At 40.9% G+C, this 23277-nt stretch overlaps 1 protein-coding gene across 1 annotated transcript in view; it reads right to left on the bottom strand.

The window, feature by feature from the left end:
• Positions 1-23277, bottom strand: part of WDFY4 (WDFY family member 4) — a 532480-nt gene that overhangs the window by 322427 nt on the left and 186776 nt on the right. The window contains exons 23-29 of the mRNA XM_042780664.1: positions 16623-16775; positions 11899-11972; positions 8814-8975; positions 8140-8231; positions 5708-5807; positions 2704-2909; positions 1610-1779 (exon numbers count right to left, since the gene is read on the bottom strand). Of these exons, the coding sequence (XP_042636598.1) occupies positions 1610-1779; positions 2704-2909; positions 5708-5807; positions 8140-8231; positions 8814-8975; positions 11899-11972; positions 16623-16775 (957 nt within the window). The remainder of the gene's footprint in view (positions 1-1609; positions 1780-2703; positions 2910-5707; positions 5808-8139; positions 8232-8813; positions 8976-11898; positions 11973-16622; positions 16776-23277) is intronic.

Raw genomic sequence — 23277 nt, 5'->3', positions numbered from 1 at the left:
TGTATGAAAAGTGAATTTACTCTGTAAATCTTCACCCAAATCCTAATAAAAAAAAAAAAACATATTATAAATTTTATTTGAAATGGAATATATAATACTACTAGCATATGTCAACATTTACATCCATCAAATATAAAGTTGTGCAAGAGAAGTGAATTTTTTACCCTTCTATTTACAAAGCCATGCCCCTCCCCTATTTTAATTCAATTCAATTAAGATCAAGAAACAATTTCTGAGTCTGCTATTTGATAGGTATTAAGGAAAGGGAGAAAAGGTAAGATCAGTTCTTGAGGTGCTGGAGGAAGGGAGCAATCATATAAACATATCATCACCAAATGAGGTGAAAGACATGTTGGGGTACAAAAGAGGAAATGATACTTCCCTGTCTAGGAAGTCTACCACAGGAGATATCATCTGAGCTGAATAATGAAGGAAGAGATATCTACTGAACAGGTGAAGGTGGGGGAAGAAGGTATCAAGGGATTGGTATGGATACAGAACAGGCAAGCACAAATTGTTGTTGTTGTTGTTGTTTGCAAATTAGCTGGTCTTATTGGGAAGGTAGTTCAGGATGATCACAGCACAAAAAGCAAATGAGTGATGAAGATGGACTTTGGAGACAAGACAGGGATCAAATCATGAAAGATCTTACATGCTAGTGATAGACTTGAGACCTAATCTTTCAGGAATAGGAAACTACTGAACATTAGGATTTGGTATAAAATGGTGAAAAGTTTGTACAAAGAGTAGATGCTTCTTTGAAGGAATTCAGCCAAGAAAGGATGTAAGAGTAGTGAATAAGTCATTGGTCAAGAGTGTGAATGAAGGAGGCAGCTTCTGGTTTTTAGGTGGGACAAGGTTGAACATACTTATGATGTATAAGGAAAGAATAAGAAGAAAAGGAGATATAGAAAAAGTATAGAAGAACATAGAAAATATGGAAGAAATGATGGATAACCACAGGTTGAAGTCACTCAGGAAAGTAGTAGAAGGAATAAAAATGCCAGGAGGAGAAACAAGCCTTGGAAATTAGCCTTCTTCCAGTGACAGTGGAGAGAAGGCTATGAGTAAGTTCCCAGGCAGAAAGAGGTGGTACAGAATAAGGTACTGAGGCAATGTTTCCTGATGGTCGGCCTCTACTTTCAATGTCAGCAATATCATTTGATCAAGGGTAGAAGACTCAAAAGTATCTGAGTTTTATATTAAGATATATAGGAATAGAAGGGGGTCACCAAGGAAAAGGAACCTGTTTTTATTTTTTCTGAAGGCACAATCTAAGACTTGAGCCTGTAAGTCTGTGGGGGCAACAACTCTCTTGCACACTTCACATCATCACCATGTGATTGAAATGTGGAATTTGCCCTAATCAGAGACTTGGTGGAAAAGTTGATAGGAACAATGGCCTGGAAAACCAAAGGTGCTAATATGAGGGCATATGGAAAGCTAATAAAGGGGTGTAGGATTGCTATGAAGAGGGGTACCAGGACATAAACAAGTATGAAGAAGCAGACAGAGTAAAGGGTGGAGAGCCTTAGTGAGATGCCTTGGATCCCAAGAAATCAGAAAATCAAGTCTGTTTCTGCATCCCCGTGATGCCCCTAGAACTTACTTTGGGCTTGTCAGTCAGCTCTGTGAGTGGAGTTTGCAGGAAGAAGGTGGACACGATGAGGTAGACTTCAGCAATATGAACATGGTGGGCCAGAAAGTCATTCAAAACTCGAAACCCAGGAAGCAGGCAGGGGCTCTGCTCAGGCATGGCAGGGGGACACTTCAGGTTGTCTGTTGATGGGGGAAGGGGGCAAAAACCAGTGATTAAGAACAACTTCTGTTGCTCTGAGCAAGGTGGGGATTGTACACATGAGGAAATGCCTTGCCACCCTCCTACCCCTTAGAAATACTGGGTAGAAATATTGTTACACATAGATGAGCACAAGAAAGCATTCAACAATAATTCCTTTCCTGTTCCTGACATGCTCTTTCATTCATTCATTCATTCAGGAACAGACTGGGGTGGTACAAACAGTTAACACATTCAACTATCAACTGAAAAAGTTGGAGGCTCAAGTCCACCCTGAGATACCTCAGAAGAAAGGCCTGGAAACTTATTTCTGGAAAATCGGTCATTGAAAATCCTGTGAAGCAGTTTTATTTTGACATACATGGGGTTGCCATGAGTTAGAGTCAACTAGAAGGCAAGGATACTGTTTGGACAAAATATACAGAACGCTAAGATACAACATTCATAGTGTGTTGGGACAGACAGATATTCAGCAATTAAATACCCAAATAAATATCTATTCATGAAGTGTGAAAAGCACCTTAAAGGGAAAAAATAATTGTCTGATTCAGGTAGGACTCCCACCTTTCCTGGAAGAAATGGCATTTGAATTGAGACCTGGAGGATGAATCCACATCAGCCAGAGAGGTGTGTGGGTGTTTCAGGTTTAGGGAACACATTCCAGGCAGAGACAACAAGGTGTAAAGACCCCCAGGAGAAAAGAGCTAAAGAGAGCCTTTAAGGAAAGAAGATTCTGTGGCTGGAGTGTGCTGAGGTCATGGAAGGAGTCCTGATAATGTGAACCTTAGAGTCAGGGGTTGAATGTGATCCTAGCAAGGTCTTGAGGAGAGAGGAATAGAATTGAGTCTTCACTCACATCCCAGGATGAAGCAATACAGGGTCTCTTCCAGATTGGGCACACTTACCCATTATGACATCCACACCCAGAGTGCTATTTTCCACCCAGGATCCTGCAGACATGCCTTCTTTAAATCGCCCCCGGAGGTCTGGGTTTGACAAAAAGTGCAGCAGCAGCTTCAGCCCCAGCACAGTGGTGCTAGGATGCAGGTGGCCCTGCATGAGAAGCAGGAACCAGTCTGGCCCCAGGTTCAGAAACATTTCTTCCTTTAATCTGGGGGTGGGAAGAATACAATAACTGTCTCTCTGGTCATGAACAAATGGCATGCCCAGAAAGTACAAATAAAGCTCAGCCCCACTAGACATCTAGGAAAGGAAAGTTAACATTAACATTTGGATACTACCTAGTGAAAAATGTATTACATTTTAAAGGATGTTAAAATAAAATCCTGGCAAAATTGCTGTGAATTTGATGCAATCATTTGTTAATGACTGTGGTATAAAATGGCCAAATCTTTTCAAACTATGCATTGATATATGTAAAAATATACATGGCCCTTGATGACCATGTCTCCCTAATATTCATACTTTCACAGTGTATAAGTAACCACTCATCTAATTTAATTATTGTCAATATAGCCTTATAAAACATAAATGATTATTTACCTCCCTTTTTAGAGGCACTGGTCAAAATTTGAATGTAATAATTTAATATTTATATATCTTTATCAGTTTAGGTCAAAAATATGATTAAATGCTACTTTCTAAAATGAATTTTAAAATGTCAAATCTGGAGAAAACAGACTCCTGCAGGCAACTGGCAGGAAGGGATTGGCTGGCCAATCCAGCAGGACCATAGCCTCAGCATTGGACCTAGTCTCATAGGAGTGAGGGAGGGATCATCTGTACCAAGCAGTGTTTTTAGTGTCAGTTCTCAAACTTGCCTGATGAGGGTGTGGCTAGTATCCAGTGGAGACTGTCTGTGGGGAACAGTGGAAGGAGTACTGGACAAGGAGTCAAGGCACTGTCCTCTATTTTACCCCTTGTTCTTATGTTTACTGACTGAATAACTGTGAATAACTCTTGATGTGCTCTGGCCATTTTACTCAGTGATGTGATGATGATGATGACATTGACAACTCTAGCTTATAGAGTATTTACAGTATTCCAGCTAGCCACATATTAATTCCTTTAATCTTCACAAGAACCATCTCTTGTAGATATTGTTTTGATTCTCATACTGATGAGTAAAAGAGAGGCATCAAAACAAAAACCAAACTCATTGCCATCAAGTCAATTCCAACTCATAGTAAACTGATAGGACCAAGAAGGAGTCCCCATAGGGTTTCTGTTCTGGTTACCTAGTGTTGCTCTGACAGGAATATACCACAAATGGGATGGCCTTAACAAACAGGAGTTTATTCTTACAATTTGGAGGCTTTAAGTCCAAGTTCAAAATGCCAGGCTCTAGGGGCTGGGTGAAAGCCCCTCAGCTTTGGGCTTCAGCTCTGCCTCCAGCTCCCAGCCCACTGAAGCTAGAGGTGTTTCTTCATTCAGACAGCTGCTGGCTGCTGCAGATGCTAAGCTCAAGGTTGACAAGTACAAAGGCACAAACCCAATGTTACCAAACCACATGGCAGGCCATTAATTTAAGTCCATTGTAAGTCCCAAGTTTGGCAGAGCATGGCAGGCTGCTGAACAATGACACAGCTACATGCAGGGTCCAACATGCATATGCTAGAGATCATTCCCCAATGATCTTATATACAGGAAGCTGTATATAAGGAAGCTTCTGCTTATATACAGGAAGTAGATCACATTACCTAAGACAGCTACTCAGCTGCTCACAGTAGATTCCACCATGGAGTTGATTACCAGTCTCATCATGGGGAATACTACATCCAGCTGCCCAGCCCTTCAACCAGGCCCACCCAGCCATGTTGACACACAAACTGAACTATCAGTTTCCAAGGCTGTAAATCTTTACAGAAGCAGACTGCTACATCTTTCTCCTGCGGAGCGACTGATGGGTTTGAATCACTGACTTTTGGGTTAGCAGCTAAGCTCTTAACTACCACAGCACTAGGGCTCCTTGAAGAGAAAGACAAGGAGACATTAAATACTCTCCCTATGAGTTGGGGCCGACTCGACGGCACATAACAACAACAACAACAAATGATCACTTGGGATATATCTGGGATTCAAACACAGCAAGTCTAGGCGCCGGAGTCTAGGTGCTCAACCACTACACTACATTCCATTCCAAAAAGATGTTAAAAAAAAGGAAGGCAATAGAATCACCCATCTCCAAGGCAGTTCTATTGTTTTGATTCTAGGACTGTAAAGACTTGTAAGCTGGTAAATTTTTAAAGACTGTTTATAAGGCTGCCTGACTCTCCCTCACCCCACACACCATACACAAATGTAAACTCATTAAGAGTAAGGATATGGACTGCCTTGTTGAGCATTGCATCCCAAAGGGGGAATCTGTGTCTGGTATCCAGCAGGTACTCTACAAACAGTTGCTGAATGAATGACTCCAAGGTTGGAGGTGAAGCAGGCAGTTACTAGAGTTCGTGGAATCAGCCTTATGATTGAACCTTACTTTAAAAATTAATAGAAGGCAGATACTTTTCTTTTTAACTTGGGGAAAAAATATCAAACAGTAAATAGCAGTAGAATTTGGCAAGCCTTTTCCTTCATAGATGTTATTTTGGCTAACCATTTCTCCATCTTATTCTCTGCCAAGTCCAGGACATCAAAATCAGTAATTGTCACAACTGCCAAAACAATAACCATTACACAATAGAAATGGTGACAAAAAGAGTTTATTGTAATGATACCAAATCTGTTTCTAGTTACTCATGCCCATTTAACATTTGCATCAGAATATCTCAGGGCAAGGTCTGGTTTATTGGGTGGAGAGAATGTAATTTTCTTTCTGAGTTGTGCAGGAAACATACTGCAGAAAACTGATTCAGAGCTGCTAAACTTTTCATTAAAGAAAGATTTTAATACCGCACCCTGTATGAGGCAACCTCATGCCAAATCACTCTTCCTGCAGCTACTTACTCAGAGGACAGATGAAGGTGGTGAGAAGATATTACACTGAGTAGCATCTCCAGCAACTGGTTTCTGAGCCAGATTGTCTTTCCAGATGTTTGGCTTCCAGCTACACAAAGGAAAAATCAGATTTGAGAGAAAACGGATGTAAAGAGACATGATATTTTCCACAGTAAATCATCTTTTTCACCAAATGCTTAGTTCACCCAGGAATTGGGGCATGGATGGGATTCAAAATTTTGGCATTCAATTCCAGACTGCAATACAATGCTTAAAAAGAACTTCAGGAAATATTCTAAAGTTCTAAAGAGATTTCTTCAATGGATTCCTCCATCCTCCAAAAAGAAAAAAAAAAAAAAAAAAAAAACCCTAAAAATTATAAGGTCAAATCTGTCATTCAGTAAAAGAATTTTTTTTAAGTGATCATAGCTATAAAATTTATCAAACATCTACTATATACCAGGTGTTATGTGAGGCTGGGAATAGGGAGGTGAAGATCCTTGTTTTCTTGGTTCTTGCTCTCAGTTGGTTTCCAGACTAGCCTCCTGCCCAATTCTGACTCTGAATGATGTTACAATTAGTACATCTATATTTTTACTAAAAATAGAGCTTGAAATGTAGCAAGAGGGATATAGATCCAGTAGAAGAAGAAAGCTGACTTCTAAAGTGTTGTTAAAGCCCCAAAGGACATGTTAAAAAGTGTTTTAAACTAAGATGTTTAGTTAGATAAAATTTTCAGAATGGAAGCCATGCAAGGAGAAGACACTAAATAAGCCTACAGTTGGCCTGTTATTCATTCATTCACCCCCTAGGTTGGCCAATTCAGTACACATACATGCTGCAGACACTGCACTGATGAGACAGCTTGGGGAAGTGGGGTCAGATTTCCCTCCATTTGGATTCTGAACCCATCTCTTGTTAAGAACTTAATCTCTCTGAGCCTCAGGTTCCTCAACTATAAAATGGGAATAATAATTTCTATTTTTCAGGATGATCTAAGAACAAGAAATAACTAATATAATGTATGTAAATTGAGTAATCCTGTCCAAGAGAATCATTTGTGGTGATAGAAATGTTATGTAGCTGCATTCTCCAATATGGTAGCCACTAGCCACAGGTGGTTATTGAGTACTTGATATATGGATATATACAGATAGTGAGATGGAGGAATTGAATTTTTAATTGCATTTCATTTTAATCAATTAAAATTTAAATGGAACATACACACAATGGAATACTATGCAACACTAAAGAATAATGAAGAATCATCAAATCACCTCATAAAATTGATGAACTTGGAGGACATTATGCCAAATGAAATAAGTCAATTACAGAAGGACAAATATTGCATGAGTCCATTATTGTAAAAAGTCAAGGAAAGGTTTATACAGGAAAGGAAATTTTCTTTGTTGGTTACCAGGGATGGAGTGGAAGGGAAAGGAAGGATAATTAAGAGATAGGTTTGACATTGGTAAAGAGATTTAAAAATAATCTAGCTTCAAAAACTATCAACTAATGGCTAATCTTCTTTCTTTTTAAATAATAATAATAATAATTAAAAAAAAAAAAAAGAAAGAAGATTAGCCATTAGTTGCTAGTTTTTGAAGCCAGATTATGAGCACATGTGGGTTCATCATACTAATATTTGTTCTGTATGAAATGTTTTATAATACATTTTTGAAATAAGAAAATTAAAATTAAATGGTCATATGTGGCTATTACCTTCCATCTTAGACAGCACAAATCTAGAGATTCTGGGACAATGTGGTTAGTAATTGTTCTTTTCACCCCTTCCCTAGACAGTGGAGATACTGAATGCTACGTAGTTGCTGTTCTGCATTTGGATGAAGAGAGCTTCTCAAAGAAATGGATCACAAACCTGTGTATTAAGGTAAGCTTACAGAGGCTTTTGATACCAGAATATCATTTATTCCAGCTTGGTGGGACTGGGAATGGCTCTAGGGAGGAAATGACGCTGTGTCTAGTCTGATAGGGTGAGGTAGACAAGTGGGGGCAGGGATAGGCTTTCCTGTAGAGAGAACATGTGCAAGGGCATGGAAAGATGACAGGGTACTGAATATTAGGACTTGCAAGTGATTCACAGTGACTGAAATTGGAGCTCATGTTGGGGAATGGGAGAACATTAGACCAGGAAGGTAGGCAGGGGCTGAGCATGAAGCGCCCATGTGCTGCTCTATATGAACTAATTTTCTTCTAGAGGCTTCAGAATCCATTGAAGGTTTTGAAGCAGGAATACGTAACTCTATTTGATTTGTGGCCCTAATCATAGAAATACAGTATCACAGGCAAATAATCAGTGGTAGGTGATGTCCTCCCTCTTTGCCTCAGCCCCTCCTTCTTGCAAAGTGTCCCACAGCATGTGCCACCTAGGGGAGAGTCACTGATGGTTTCATATTGGCATCAGGGAAAGGTCTTCTCACCAGGTGCGGAGAGGTCCAGGACTCCATCCATGCACATCTGCCTCTCACTCACTGATGAAGGCTTGAGAGTATACACAACAAACAGCGCAACCCTTTATGCAACAGAGAGAGAAGACTACTCAACAGTGGGCTCAGCACATGTCTTCTAGGCACTTGCCAAGGTTTTCTGCACAGGTTCACCCTGATATGGCTTCAAGCAAGGGCTTAAGGGAAATCACATTATTCTCTGATCAATGCACTCTTTCCTGAGACTCATAAAATCTGTCACCCTTCACCAAAGTAGTTAACTCTGGCTCTGCCAGGTCAATATAATATAGTAATGATGAGGGAAGAAAGGACTAAATGTGGTGCCAGTCAGGAATGTCTTTCAGGAAGTCTGCAAGAGGCAGACATGTTGGGTAATTGGCCCTTATAAGGATTGCTGTAATTCACGAATATTCTTGCTTTTGAGAACAATCCACTGACCTCATCCTGAGTCTAGCAACCCCTCCATGCTATTTTCAACTCTCAGCCGGATCAGAAACCTCTAGGAGGTTCCAAGGAAATAGACTCTGTCATTGCATTAAGATGCAATGATGTTGGGTTAAATGTGGTCAGGAGCAAGCTGGGGCCCACATTCCCTTAGGAAAATGATCTGAGTCTTTCTCTTCCCCTAAGGAAACTTGGTGCAGCACCTGAGCAAGTCTTGGATGCTGAAGTGGCCCCTCAGCTGGTGGCCCAGGATAGCAATGATGGTAGGGATCTTGGAGGGGGTGAGGTTCGGCTCATTGAAGAGGAAGATGAGCTTGGGTATAAGCTGTGCTTGATGGGCAACTTTAGCATTCCTGGGTCCTTCCCTGTTGAGCCATGGAGAGAGGAAGTAAAAGCTTTACTGGAAATAACCAAATTTTCTGTGTTTCTGCTAAAAAGGTTTTTCTAGGCTAGGCTTACTCTGTAGCCCTCTAATGCCAACTCTTTCTTGGCAACTTGTCAAAATTCTGTCAGACATCCATCGAATACGTGTCCACTAAAGGCCAGAATCAACTCAGGATGAGCCTCCTCATTCTCTCCTAGCTCCGGAAGCGGCCTTCAGAGACAAACCTCCAATTATTGACTTTTAAGTACTGAGCCTCAGGGAAAACTGATGCTGGTCTCAGAAAACTCAGAACAAAGACAGCAGACATGTGACCATGAACACTTCCCAACAGCCAGGAGCCCAGGCCTCCACAAGCCTGTCTGGGTGTGTGTGCTCTTCCTGCCCTCCCTAAACCACAAAGTGGATGAATATACCATGCCAGGAGTCAAAGGGGAGAGAAACAGAATTAAGAATCGCATTCCCTGTTGTAGGATAATCACAAATCCAATTTCCAGTAAATTGTTCTCCCTTAAAGAAAACAGCTCCAAGGTAAATGTCAGTCTCTTAGAAAAAACAGGTACAGGATACAGAAAGAAAGAGGAAAGTAAGAAAAAAGAAGAGTGACTTCAAGTGGTTTGGATTTACATTTTGCAATCTGCCAAGTTCCACATCCATAATATCCAAAAGAGGCAGAAGCAGGCCCAGTTCTGTGAGTTACACTCATCAGCTCCACAGGGAAGATGTGCTTCCTTCCACCTGTGCACTTCTGCTACCTTTTGTATTCTTCCTTAACCAAACCAGAGCAGCATGGGTTTATGTGTAATTTCTCCATAGGACTAAGTCAGGCCCATCTCTGAATTTCCAGCTCTAAGAACTGGGTCTACCATCCGTCAGCTTGTTCTGTGGTGGCTTGTGTGTTGTGATGCTGGAAGCTATGCCACCAATACTCAAGTAGCAGCAGAGCTCTCTATGGTGGACAGGTTTCAGCAGAGCTTCCATATTAAGACAGACTAGGAAAAAAGGCATGGAGGTCTACTTTTGAAAACTAGCCAATGAAAACCTTATGGATTACAGCAGAACCAGTATAGTAGGTTCTGGAAGATGAGCTCCCTAGGATGAAAGACACTCAAAATACACAGTGCCCAAACAATGGTCTTGAGCATACCAATAATTGTGAAGATGGTGCAGGAACAGGCAGCATTTATTTCTGTTGTACATGGCATTGGTATGAGTCAGAGTTGACTCAATGGCAACTACCAGTAACAACTTGGTGGGTTTATAATCAATATTCAATAATGAGGATAAGGGGGTAAACAAAAAGATGTTTCTAAAAGACACAGATGATGTGAATAATCACTAGAACAGCCAAACCTGTGAGTGGGGAGAGAGGCATGGGTATGGAGAGAACAATTTCTTTCTTCTCACCTCCCTTCTCTGCCTCCCTTCTCTCTTATTCTGACCACAGCCCTGGTTTTCTCTGGGAACTGCCTCTTTCTAATTCATGTCCATCCACTCCAGATGTGAATGCATGTGTACCAAAAACCAAAAACCAAATCCAATGCCATAGAGTCGTATCCGACTCATAGCGATCCCTCCTTGGGTTTCCAAGGCAGTATAACTATGAAAGTAGATTGCCCAATCTTCCTTCCGAGGAGTGGCTGGTGGGTTTAAAGCACCAGACTTCTGGTTAGCTATCAAATGCATTAGGCACTATGCTACCAGAGCTTCTGAATGCATGTATAGGCCTGGGAAATATCATAAGGACTGGTCAAGAATGGGATGTGCCCAAGTTGGTCCAATGAGACAATCCTTTTGTTAATATTGTTGAGTTAAAAAAACATAAAGTAAATAAATAAATCCTCTTTCTACTAACTGTACCAGATTAAGAATGTGCTCTAAGGAACAGCCCATATGCTATCACATGAAAGAGGGCTGCAGAAATGAAGCCACCACAGACAGGGAGAGGGATGGAGTTCAGACAAAACAGTATGATTCCCATCCAGCCATGCATGACAGCTACATTGTTCAATTGTACAAGCCAATAAATTCGCTCTTTATCCAGACTCTCTCCCTTCCTTGGAGTCCTTGGGTGATGCAAACGGTTAATATGTTCAACTGCTAACCCAAAGGTTTGAGGTTTGAGTCCATTCAAGGATGCCTTAATGGTAAGGCCTGGTGATGTACTTCTGAAAAATCAGCCATTGAAAATTCTATGGAACTTGTTTCTACTCTGTAAACATGATTGTGTCATGAGTTGGTATTGACTCAAAAGCAACTGGGTTTCTTTCTCTCTCTCTCTCTCTCTCTCTCTCTCTCTCTTTCTCTCACTTTCTCCCTCTCTCTTTCCTTCTCTCTTTCTTCCTTAAGCTGGTTTCAGTTATATTTCTGCCACTTGCAACCAAAAGAAAGAGCCTGGTGGCACAATGTTTACATCCTTGGTTACTAATCAAAAGGTCAGAGGTTCAAACCCATCAGTCACTCTGTGGGAAAAAAAGATGTAGTAGTCTGTTCCTAGAAAGATTACACCTTGGAAACCCTATGGGGCAATTCTACTCTGCCCCATACGGTAGCAATCAACTCAACAGAAACAGCTTCAGTTTAAAAGTAATTTTAAAAGTGACTTTAGAGTTAGTTAGAGGAAGAGTGGCCAGGGAGGCAAAATGTGACATGAAGGAGGAGGTCCTTTGGTGAACTAAATGTGGTTAGCCCCAGTCCCTGCCCTCCTGAGGCCCAAAGCCCCCAAGGAGACAAACCAGTACATGTGAGGACCTTAGAGGGATGTACTCACACCCAAATACTAAGAGCCCTGGGGGCTGGGGGTGGACTGGGACTGCTGAGTTGCTGACTGTCTTGCCCCTCCCCTAGTCCTTGTACTCTACATAAAGTCTTTAGTTTTAAGAGTTGGACTGCAAAGCCCAGCCTACCTTGGAGAATGAAAGATTTCAACAAGATGGGAAAAGAGGGCGAGGTCCAGATTATCTGCAGTCTTCATCCAGAGCTGTAAGACAGAAAAAACACTCTGAAGCCAAGATGTATGCAGAAAAGGATTTCCAGACAGTATGAGAAAATAAGATGCTTGACATAGCACTTTTGCCTTGCAATCATCTGTGTGATTTCCTGGCTCTGCCATAACATGAGCTCTCCTGGTACTCAAAATTACATCTCAGGGAAGCTGAAACACCTTTTCTATGTCATCCATCTCCCCTGCTGTCTGGTACTTGACCATGGCTTTAATTTCAACCAAGGAAACATGCACGAAGGACCTTCCAGTTCTACTGGCCTCACTTCATCCTGCAAGGCATATGCCAGCATGTCCACATGCTGAGCACATGGAGGCTGAGACAGACAGGTGCCTTATAGGCCCCAATCATCACCAATCAGTGGTAGGACTAGAATCAGAAGTCAGGTCTCCACCTTACAACTTTAAGTGAAATCAATTATAGCAACCTAGCTTGTGAACACAGTATTTTCTTCTGTTCACTCATCTCTAAAACCTGAAACCCAACCTAAATTCTCCTTTCCTACATGACAGAATTGTGACTTACACACTTACCTAAGATACACTGAGATTCCTGGAGCAAAGCTTATTGTTCAGGCCATTTTAATAAATATTAAAACATGGTCACTAACCAGTTTCTTTGAGACAGCATTGATCGCCTGCTTTCTTGACTCCTTCTTAGTTCCCTATTTAGAAAGCTCTATTTTTTTCATCTCTAAATGCTGACATTTCCTAAAGCCCAGAATGTAAAAGGGGTGATATGAGGTTATAAGTGTATACTCATGTAGCATGAAATAAAACAACATTTAGAAATCATGCCATTTACTGGAGAGAAAATTACCAAAGTCCCAAAGTGAGATAGCAGCATCTCCTTTGTATAGATAAGGCTTAGAGAACGCACTGCCATCAAGTCAGATCCAACTCATAGCAACTCCTCCTTTGGTTTTGGTTATGAAAGTAGATTGCCCAACCTTCCTTCTGAGGAGTGGCTGGTGAGAGACCAAGTAATTATCTAGCATCCAACTGTTTTTAATTGGCAGAGGATGGTTTCAAGCCTGGGTTCATCTGACCCTGGAGCCCTTGCCATGTCCCCATACTATGCTCCCTCTCAGGCATCCCCTGCAAAGCAGTGATCCACAGGTTCAATATCAACCTTACTTGAGACCAATCTGTGGCCATGGCATGGTCATCTTACTTAAGAGGTGATGAACAAGAGCCCCAATGAACACAGGCTTATCAGAAGGGCCATGAAGGCATGGCCATCATTTTCCAATCCTCTGGGGCTAGCACCACACAATACACATGATAGGCACTCAAGGATCTATTCAATTATTTTTAAAGACAGAATGAAGTAAACCAAGTTAAAATAAGTGCACTGTCTAGGTACCTGTGGAAGTAGGTCATTTGTTGCCCTTTGGGATAGCTGATGTGGGCTGATATGCTAGGCATGGCATCCCAGTACACACACCTGTGGAACTCCAAAAGCCCTGTGCTCTCATAACACTCATTCAGTAAGGCAGTCAGTCATTCAACAAACAATGTCTTGGAAGCTGAGAGAACTAAGAAGGTAAGACATGTGAAACTACCAATCTGTTTTGCTGCACCTCTTTACCCTCATGTATTACATCCATTTCCTTTGCAGAACGTTGGAACAATATGAAGTTGCCATAACCATTTGAATGGCTGCCTAGCTCATCCAGAAATTGCATAGTACCAAACATCTGAATTTTGGGAAACAGATAAGTGCATCCTTTGGTTGTTATCCTATATCACATAATCCCTGTACTGAACTGAGATGTCTGCATTAGATTTGTTTGAATTTCAAATGGATAATGTGTCAAACTCCACCCTCTTTCCACCCCTGTAAACAACTCACTCTAAAAAATGAGCTGGGCCACCTCTTCAAGAAACAAGAAGTCTCAGACTTGAATGTCCTCAATTTCCTGTCCTGCTTGTCCCAAACCGGTCCTGGTGAATTCCATCCTGTCTCCTAATACCCATTCTCTTCTTTGCTATCCCTCTATCTCCTTTAAGAACTCAATCCAGCAATAGTTTATTTTTTCAACCATCTGTCAGAGGAGGCTTGCATGTTGTTATGATGCTGAATAGGTTTCAGTAGAGCTTCCAAACTAAGATGGACTAAGAATAAAGTTTTATTGCCAAATATAATGGACTTAACTTATATACTTGTCTTCATTTTCCTTCTTTCTTTCTTGAGTTTATTTTAATTTTTGCTACCTTAACTTCTTGATTTGGATGCTCAGTTCATTATTTTTTTCCTCTTTTTCTAATATACATCATAATTATCTAGTGCTGCTAGAATAGAAACACCACAAGTGGATGGCTCTAACAAGCAAAAATTTATTCTCATACTTTAGGAGGCTAAAAGTCTGAGTTCAGAGGACGAGCTCTGTGTGTCCCTTGTCCCTAGGAGGATCCCAACACAAGGACCCTAGGTCCAAAGGATGCGTTCTGCTCCTGACTCCTCTTTCTTGGTGGTAGTGTTGTTGTTGTTGTTATGTGCCATCGAGTCAGCTCTGACTCATAGTGACCCCTCCTTGGGTTTCTGAGGTAGTATCACTATGGAAGTAGATTGCCCAACCTTCCTTCTGAGGAGTGGCTGGTGGATTTGAACCACCAGCCTTCTGGTTAGCAGTCAAATGCCTTAGGCACTATGCTACCAGAGTTCCTTCTCTTTTCCCTCTCCTTTTATCTCTTGTAATATAAAAGGTTTTACAGGCCACACCTCAGGGAAGCTCCCTTTCTTTACATTGGATCAGGGCTGTGATGGGACTAAGAGTGTTGCAATTCACCCTTAATTTTAATCCTTTTACACCTTATTGGCTTATCACATCAAATCACATCATGGGGTATCATTACATATCTGCCATATCATTATATAACTTCTAAACCACTGAGAATCATGGCCCAGTCAAGATGACACAAATTTTGGAGGGGACACAGTTTATTTAATCCATGACAATACTTGATGATATAAATTTTCCTCTAAATCCTGCTTTCAGTGGCAACCCTCAGATTTTTGTACATAGTGGTTTCATCATCATGCAGTTCTTTCTTTTCTAATTTGACACTTTCCTCACGGACCCTTCTCTTTGCTCCACATCCTTTGGCTTAGTTCAAGTTTCGAAATCTTCCACCTGGATTTCTACAACAATCTCGTGACAGATTTCCTAGCCTCAGGGATTCTGCTACCAGAATAATGCATCTAAATAAAAATCAAACAAGTCACTCTCATAGCTATCATCAGCAGTTTGGCAAAACTAGTCAACAACAAAAAATTGTTTATAAAATTTTTATCTTCATAATCAACTATGACAATACATTTTATCTCTGACTGTGGTAGGAGGATGTATGCTCCAAAAATACCATCTCTACAGTGTTCAGAAAAACAACACAGAGGAATAATCTAAGAATTCAACAGTAATGGGATGAATAAGAAACTAGGAATTCTCCATAAGACAGAATATGATTCTGATCTCAAAACAATGCTTGTAAGAGTTTGTAATAAAATTGCTTAAATGTTTTGCTATGTGAGAAAAAGCAGGACTTAAAATAATACCTATAGCATGATCATGATTACAATACAAAAAAATTATACATAGAAAATATTAGAAAGGAATGTATCTAATTTTGATAACAGTTGTCTGGATCTTGGAAATAGGGAACATCCTCCCCCAATTTTCTGTAATTTAAAAATATCTTATAATAATATATTAATTTTATAATTAAAAAAAGAAGAAGAAACAGTCTGAAACTTTCCTGTACATCCATGGACCACCAGCATGCTTGAGTTAAAGGATGTACCTTGCAGTTTAGCACCTTACGCTGGCCTTCTCTCCTTCCCCCTGCAGCCTCACCTGCAACTAGAAAACCAGCATGGTGCCCCCCTACACTTACTCTCAAATTCCCATGGTTGTTCTCCTCCGTAATTGTTTGCCAATAGCAACTCCACTTGGAATGTTCTTTCCCCATTGAATTTGTTCTGCTAGACTCAGCTTCAGAGTCATTTCTCCTGTGGAATCTTTCCAGATCTGAACTTATTGTCATCTCACTCCCACTGCCTGGATATTCTTTGCCTGCTTCAATGTGGCACCTACTACAATATGTTGTCCGCTGGGGCATGTCTGGGGCCCATGTGCCATGTGGGTGGTCTGGGGCGTGGTTATCACTGTATTTCCAGGACATATCCAGTACCTGACCCCTCTCTGTAAATGATGCCTCATGAATAGATCATTCTTCACTTATCCTCACAAGTCCATCAGTAATAGCTTTTAATCTTTCAGAATCATTTGGAAACAACAAAGCATCATGCAAAGGCATTGGGGTAAATTAAAAAAAAAAAAAAAACCTTCATATGTACTTTGGAATTTAAAAATCCACTTTCTCTACACATGAACAAACTGGGACTCAGAGAGGTTAAGAGACTTACCTAAGGTCACACAGCCCATAGGTGGTAGGATTTGATGCTACAGCAAGGCCACAGGCTCCAAAGCCTTTGTGGTGTTACCTCTACTCAGCATGACTATCAAGGAAATTGGCCTGCTACATTTAAAAGAAACTCTAGAATTTCTTACCATAGTTTACCATCACATGTACTTTTTAAGGGCTAATGGCCAGTTTTCAGTTTACCTCAAAATTGCAGAGGACGTGCTGGAAGACACCAATGTTGATGATAGCAGATGACCCGAAGCCCAGTTCTGCAGTGCCAGCTATTGAGAGGATTAGCTGAAAAATTCTATGGTTTAAGAATGAAGTCTTTTTTCTCAGCAGAAATGCCATTATCTGAAAAGATTAAAGCACAAAGGAGTTTGCTCATAAACACATCTTTATAATCTTTTCTCTTTTCTACCTGCTTTTTCCTCCCAAAGGAGCTCTGGTGGTGTAGTGAGTAAAGCATTTGGCTGCTAACTACAAGGTTGGTGGTTCAAACTCACCATCTGCACTGTGGGAGGAAGATGAGTTAATCTATTTGCGTAAAGATTTATAGGGGGTTGCTATGAATCGACTCAGTGGCAGTGGGTTTAGTTTTTGTTCCCACCAGCACATTGGGTCAATCCAGTCTGACCCTCTGATCTCAGGTGTACCATCTTCTGCTCCTATGTTCTCAGACAAAAAAAAAAAAAGGTATTCACCAATTTCTGTGGCTACTTCTCTACCAGCATCCACTTTTCTGTGCTTGTCACATGCCTCTCACCAGGGGTCTCCTGCTCCTTTCTGAATCTCTTCCCTTTGATTTCCAGAATGCCACCCTCTTCTGATTTTCTTCTACATTTCTAAGTGCTCTTCTCATTTTCCTTTGCTGGATCTTACATCTGTAACAACCAGGAACCCACTGTCTTCCCCTGAGCCCTACTACACCTAGCCTGCTTATGGCTACAGTTGCCAGATGAATCCTTTTCTTGTGCCAACCCTTGGAAAGTTAACAATGTGTAAAGATTCCTACCAGGGTGGAGGCACTGGGATCTTACAATGGGCCCAGTTGCCCAGACTTGTCTCAGAGATTAACACAATGGATCCCACCACACTTCATGTCTCTGTTGACCTTCACCACACAAAAATGAGCTTCCCAGAACCCATCTGGGTCTGAACTCTTATTCATGTCTTCTAGATCTCATTCATCTCATATGGAGTCCCAACCATGTCATTTGTATTCCCAACCATGTCATCTCAATTCCCATACATGTCATCAGAGTTGCAACCATATAGTCTAGATTCACATCTATGTCATCTGAATTCCCATCCATGTCATCTGGATTCTCATTCATATCAGCTGGATTCTCATCCAGCTCGTCTATTGCTCTGTTACCTACCCACAGATCTGACGCTATTCACCACCCTCTCTATCCTCCCAGACATTGTCTTTCAATGAGCCTTTGGAAAGCCCTGTTCTGGGATCAGCAAATACTAAATGTCTTTCCAAACTACTCTAGCCACCTTCTTAATATATCTGAAATCTGACTTTAATCCTCCCACACAAGCCTCCATTAGAATGGCTGCTGAAAGTAGCTCAAGAGTAATCACACATTCAAGCTGACAGGTTTCACTTTACATTAGTAGGGTCAAATGTCAAATTGCTACTCAATTGGGCCAGGTAGTCCAACTAGATTTCTCTAGTAAGTTGGTTTCCCTAATCCTAAAAAGAGGAGCTCTGGTAGCATAGTGGCTAAGACACTTGCCTGCTAACCAGAAGGCTGGTGGTTCAAACCCACCAGCCACTCCTCGGAAGGAAGGTTGGGCAATCCTACTTCCGTAGTGATACTGCCTCGGAAACCCAAGGAGGGGTCACTATGAGTCGGGGCCGACTCGACGGCACATAACAACAACAATCCTAAAGATGATTTCATCTCTTTCACTTTCTCCTCAAGCCTCCTTTACCTTCCATCACCCTATTTTCAGCAAATAACTTCATTTCCTACTCTGCAGACATAAACACTCTTCTTTTCCTACCACCAAATCCAAAAATAACTGTATTACATTACTTCCCATCATGAGCAGGGTATCCTACCTGCCTCATCTTTGGATCCTATCCTCACCTCCCAACTTCTCAGGATGCTGTTTTTTCATCTTAATTCTTCTTCTTGGCTTTATCCATCTCTCTCTACCCTGGGTCATTTCTTTCCACATAAAAATATGCTCTAGTATTCTCACCTTAAAATTAACTCTCCCTTGATTCCCTAATCCCTTTAGCTCTGATAGTATTTCATTATTCCTCTTCATAGGCACACTTTTAGAAAGCATTATCAGCATACTCTGGCTTCACATTTTCACCTCCCATTCTCTCTACAACCCATTTTAGCTGGCTGTTCCCCCCATCTTTACCAATCTGCCCTTGAAAAGGTCACTGATGACTTTCAAATGATCAAATCTAATGGTGACATATCTGCCCTTCATTATTTATCAGTATTTAGAATTGTTTGATCACATCCCCCTTCTTGAAACACTTTCTATTCTTTCAGCTTCCTTGACAAAACTTTCTTTAGGTTCTTTTCCCTCTTTCAGTTCAATCACTTTTGTTGGGTTTTACTCATATTTCCAATCTCTGTGTGATTCGTTCTTTGTCACTCTTCCTCAGTTCTCCTCTCTCCCTACACTACTCTTTGGCTTTTTTAAAAATCACTTTTCTTGATTAAAATATCATCATCATGATGTTGATGACTTTCACATTTATAACTCCAGCCTGACTTGTGCCTCTGAGCTATTCATCCACTTGGTGTTTTAACTTTGATGTCTTACAGACATTTCTAACTTCATATGTCTTCCTTGCTATCTGTAGCGCTCTCTGGGCACACAGTTCTTTTGTGATGTCATCTGTTCAATCTCCTCAAAAAGATCTTGAGTTTTTCCAGGTCATACTATGTTGTGATTCTATGTCAGTCCCCAGTTCAAATCTGTCCCCACCAATGTACCACTCATAAGGACAATTCCAAAGCATAAACCATACCATCTCACTATTTGAAACTTTCCTATGACTCCATATCACCTCTGAGAAGAAATTCACACATCTTAATGTGGTAGAGTTCTATCCCCTCCCTCATTTTCCATCAAATTTGCTTGGCACTGCTCCACAGCTTTTCCTTTCTCTGTGGCTCTGTGCAGACATCTGTTTTTAGATCTCTTGAGTCCTTCCCTTGGGTATGTTTTTATGTTGAGTCTGGAACACTATGTTGCTAAGAAAATCCATCCCATAAAACTAAGCTAAGTGTCTTTAGTCTGAAAATAAGGTGATAGATAAATTTGATATAAATAATAGATAGGAAGGTTTACCCTTTCACATTCAATCTCAAACCAGCAAATGAACACAGAGTAAAAGTCTAAAAATGATCAGGTTCACTCATCAGCAAGTCATTAAACTGCAGACCCTTGTTTTCATTCACTGATCTATTCCTTAAATCCTTACTAAACATCTTCTCTCTATCATGTGCTCTTAGGGTGCAGCAGTGGACAATTCCAGCTCCTGCTTTCATGGGCATATGTCCATGAGGCCAAAACAGATCACAAACATGTAAACTTGTAAATAAACATCATACCAACTGGCAAGGCATGTTACGAAGAAAAGGAAAGTAAGAAAAGGTATCTAGAAAGAAATGAGGAACAATATTCTATTTTATAAAGAGTATTCAGGAAAGGTTAAAAATATATACTTAAAAATATTTTAAAACATAACTTTAAAAATGTAATATTTTTTCATGCAACCTTACCATTTCCCTCTTCCCTTAGCCTTACCCAGCCCTCCCTTTTTGATTTTTCATACATATTTCAAGTATCTCAATTTTTAGACAAAGAAGAGTTTTTAAATTTCCTTTGTTCAACCACTCATGAAGGCATCAAAACTGGAGATCCTGGATAGAGTGGGAGGAAAAATGTGGAACAAAATCCAAAAACACAATAATGACCAGAATTACTAGTCAGATAGAGTCTGGTGAGACCCCCAATACTATGGCCCTGGGATACATTCTGGGCCTAGAATAAAACTCACTCCCAGGGGCTAGCTCTCAGCCCAATAGTAAACAAGATGTACATGCAGCCCACTCAACCCAGGGTGACACACCCACATATTCTATGGAGATGTATCCCTTGGAGCAATTGACCATGGGGAACCAGAAGGGCAACATTTGCATGGAGGAAATGCAGGACATACAGGAGTGCATAATTATGAGAGGCATGGAGGGGGGGTGGGGAGTTTACAGGGCAGGGGTGTAGGGACAGGGTTAGGGCTGGGATGGTAAACAGGGAGTGAAACTAAATGTACACTAAATGTTGAATGTAAAACAAACTCTGCTCTGTAAACTTGCACCTAAAGCACTATATATATATATATATATATATATATATATGTTTTATTATACTTTACAGTTTTAAAGGAATTAAAAAGAAATAAATAAAATCTCCTTTGGCTACATTCATGTGTAAAGATATAATACATCTCTGACTCTGGTGTGTTCTTTACTCAAATGAGGTATTTGGGAGTCTTTGTTTAATTATGATAACATTCTTCTGTCCATTCTGTTAAACCGTAAGTTCTACGAAGGGAGGAACTTAATTCATTTTGTCTGTCCCTGCAACTCTAGTGTCTCTCCTCCCCTCCCTTTCCCTCTTTCTTCCTACATTCATTCAAGGAGCGTTTGTTGACCAGTCATGCCATGCCACATCCTGAACCAAGCTGTGAGGAGGCAATGGTAAACACAAAATGGTCTTAGCCCTTTAAGGAGCTCAAAGTTTATTAGAAATGGTAACCACAGAGTAACAGAGAGTGGTAGTTCTTGAAGGTAATCTTGGACATTTTATTGTATTTTCCTTTGTATTCAAATTATTTTATTATTTGTCTGATTAAAATAAGATATATCCAAGAGAACAGAAAGTGTTTTGTACTTTTTTAGGAATGCTCAAAATATTTATTATAACCTCTTGCCACAATACTCATGTGTTGAATTGGAACAAATCCTGTTACTATTATCCTTAACAATATAATCAAAGAAAAGTTTTATATACCAAAAGCCCCAATTCTTGAGTTTGAATATAAACTTTGGTCACAAGAATGGATTCAAACATGTCAACAATCATGTAGATGGCGCAGGACCGGGCAACATCTTGCTGTGTTGTACATAGAGTCACCATGATTTGGAGCCAACTTGATGGCAACAAGCCACAATATAAACCCAACCACATACTTTCACTTATTTCCAAGTGCCTATTTGGTGTCAGAGGAGCATAGTGTCTAAGGCACTTGACTGCTAACCAGAAGGCTAGTGGATCAAACCCACTAGCCACTCCTTGGAAGGAAGATGGGGCAATCTACTTCCGTAGTGATACTGCCTCGGCAACCCAAGGAGGGGTCGCTATGAGTCGGGTCTGACTCGACAGCACATAACAACAACAACAACATTTGGTGTCGGTAGGACACTGGCAAAGAATAAGAAACAAAGTAGAAGATTTAGAGTCTAGTGGAGATGCATGGAATAATTAGTCACAGAAGTGTGCGAGCAGTTAGAATTGGGAGTCACAGAGCCATGGGAGCCTAAGAGAAGACCCCCACTCAGCAAAGGAGACAAGCAAAAGTATTACCCTTACCCTTTGAGCTTGACCAAGGAAGACAGGAGAAGCTTATTTGGGTAAAAGAGAGAGATGATACTCCCAGCTGAGACAACATATGCACAATATTGCATCATGTGTTGAGCGAGCAATTCATGATGATGCAGGATTTGGAAAGGCAGGAGATCAGGATGTGAAACTCTGCCTCGGGGGTCAGGGGAGATGGGTCTGGAAGGACAAATTGGTGGCCAGTTTTGAAAGGTCCTAAATCCCAGTCTAAGGAGTTTGGGATTGTTTATCAGGGATAGGTTACCCGAGAGAGAGCTATAATCAGATCTGCAATGTAGAACTATAACTGGCATCTACGTAGAGAATGGGCTAAGAGGCAGAGGCAGGAGGAAGACACTTGTTATTCAACCACAATAGTAGTCCTAGTCAGGTGGTGTACCTGACTTGACACCACACAGCTTCTTCTACTTAATTCCTGACCTCTCCAAAGACATAAGAAGGCTCCCAGTCACACAACTGAGTTACTTGAGGGCAATGACTATGTCTTATCTGATTTTATGATTAGTGAGTGTGATAGTTGGAGCTGTGTGTCAACTTGGCTGAACCACAGTTCCCTGTGGTTTAAGTAATTGTGATGTGGGCTGTTCCAATGATGGGATCAGATGTATATGTTTTGAGCAGCCAATCCATTGAAAGGGAGTTTCCCTAGGGGTGTGGGCTACTTCCAGTATATTTATGGACATTCTGGGAAAAGAGACATTCTTCTGCAGATTGGGATTCAGTTGTGCTGCCTACAACTGTCCATGAATGAACATTCCACTATTCGGCCTGGAGATCTTGGATTTGTCCCTTGTTGGAGTCAACAGCCAGTACACTGCCTGCTAACCTTGAGCTCTTTAGTCCCTGCAGCTGTGTCAGTCGGGAAAAGCCTCCAGCTTGATGTTTGATCCAAGAACTTGGGACTTGCCAGCTTCTGTAAGTGTGTGGGCCATTTTCCTAAGATATATAGGATATATTCTTCCTCTATATATAAGCTTTACTGGTTTTGCTTCTCTACAGAACCCAGTCTAACACATTTGGTACCAAGAGTGGTTCTAGAGAGACAAAATCCTAAGGATGGGCTTCCTAAATTGGTTCTCCAATTTGATTAATCATAAAGGCACTAGTGACCCTGCCTCTGTTAGTAAAGATGGCCCTGCTAATCCATGGCTTGAGGTGGCAACATTAGTATGCAAAATAACACCAC

This window comes from Orycteropus afer, unplaced genomic scaffold, assembly GCF_000298275.1.
Source record: "Orycteropus afer afer isolate SDZICR_OR568_19922 unplaced genomic scaffold, OryAfe1.0 scaffold00052, whole genome shotgun sequence".
Lineage (NCBI taxonomy): Eukaryota > Metazoa > Chordata > Mammalia > Tubulidentata > Orycteropodidae > Orycteropus > Orycteropus afer.
This window is presented reverse-complemented; position numbering and strand designations above follow the sequence as displayed.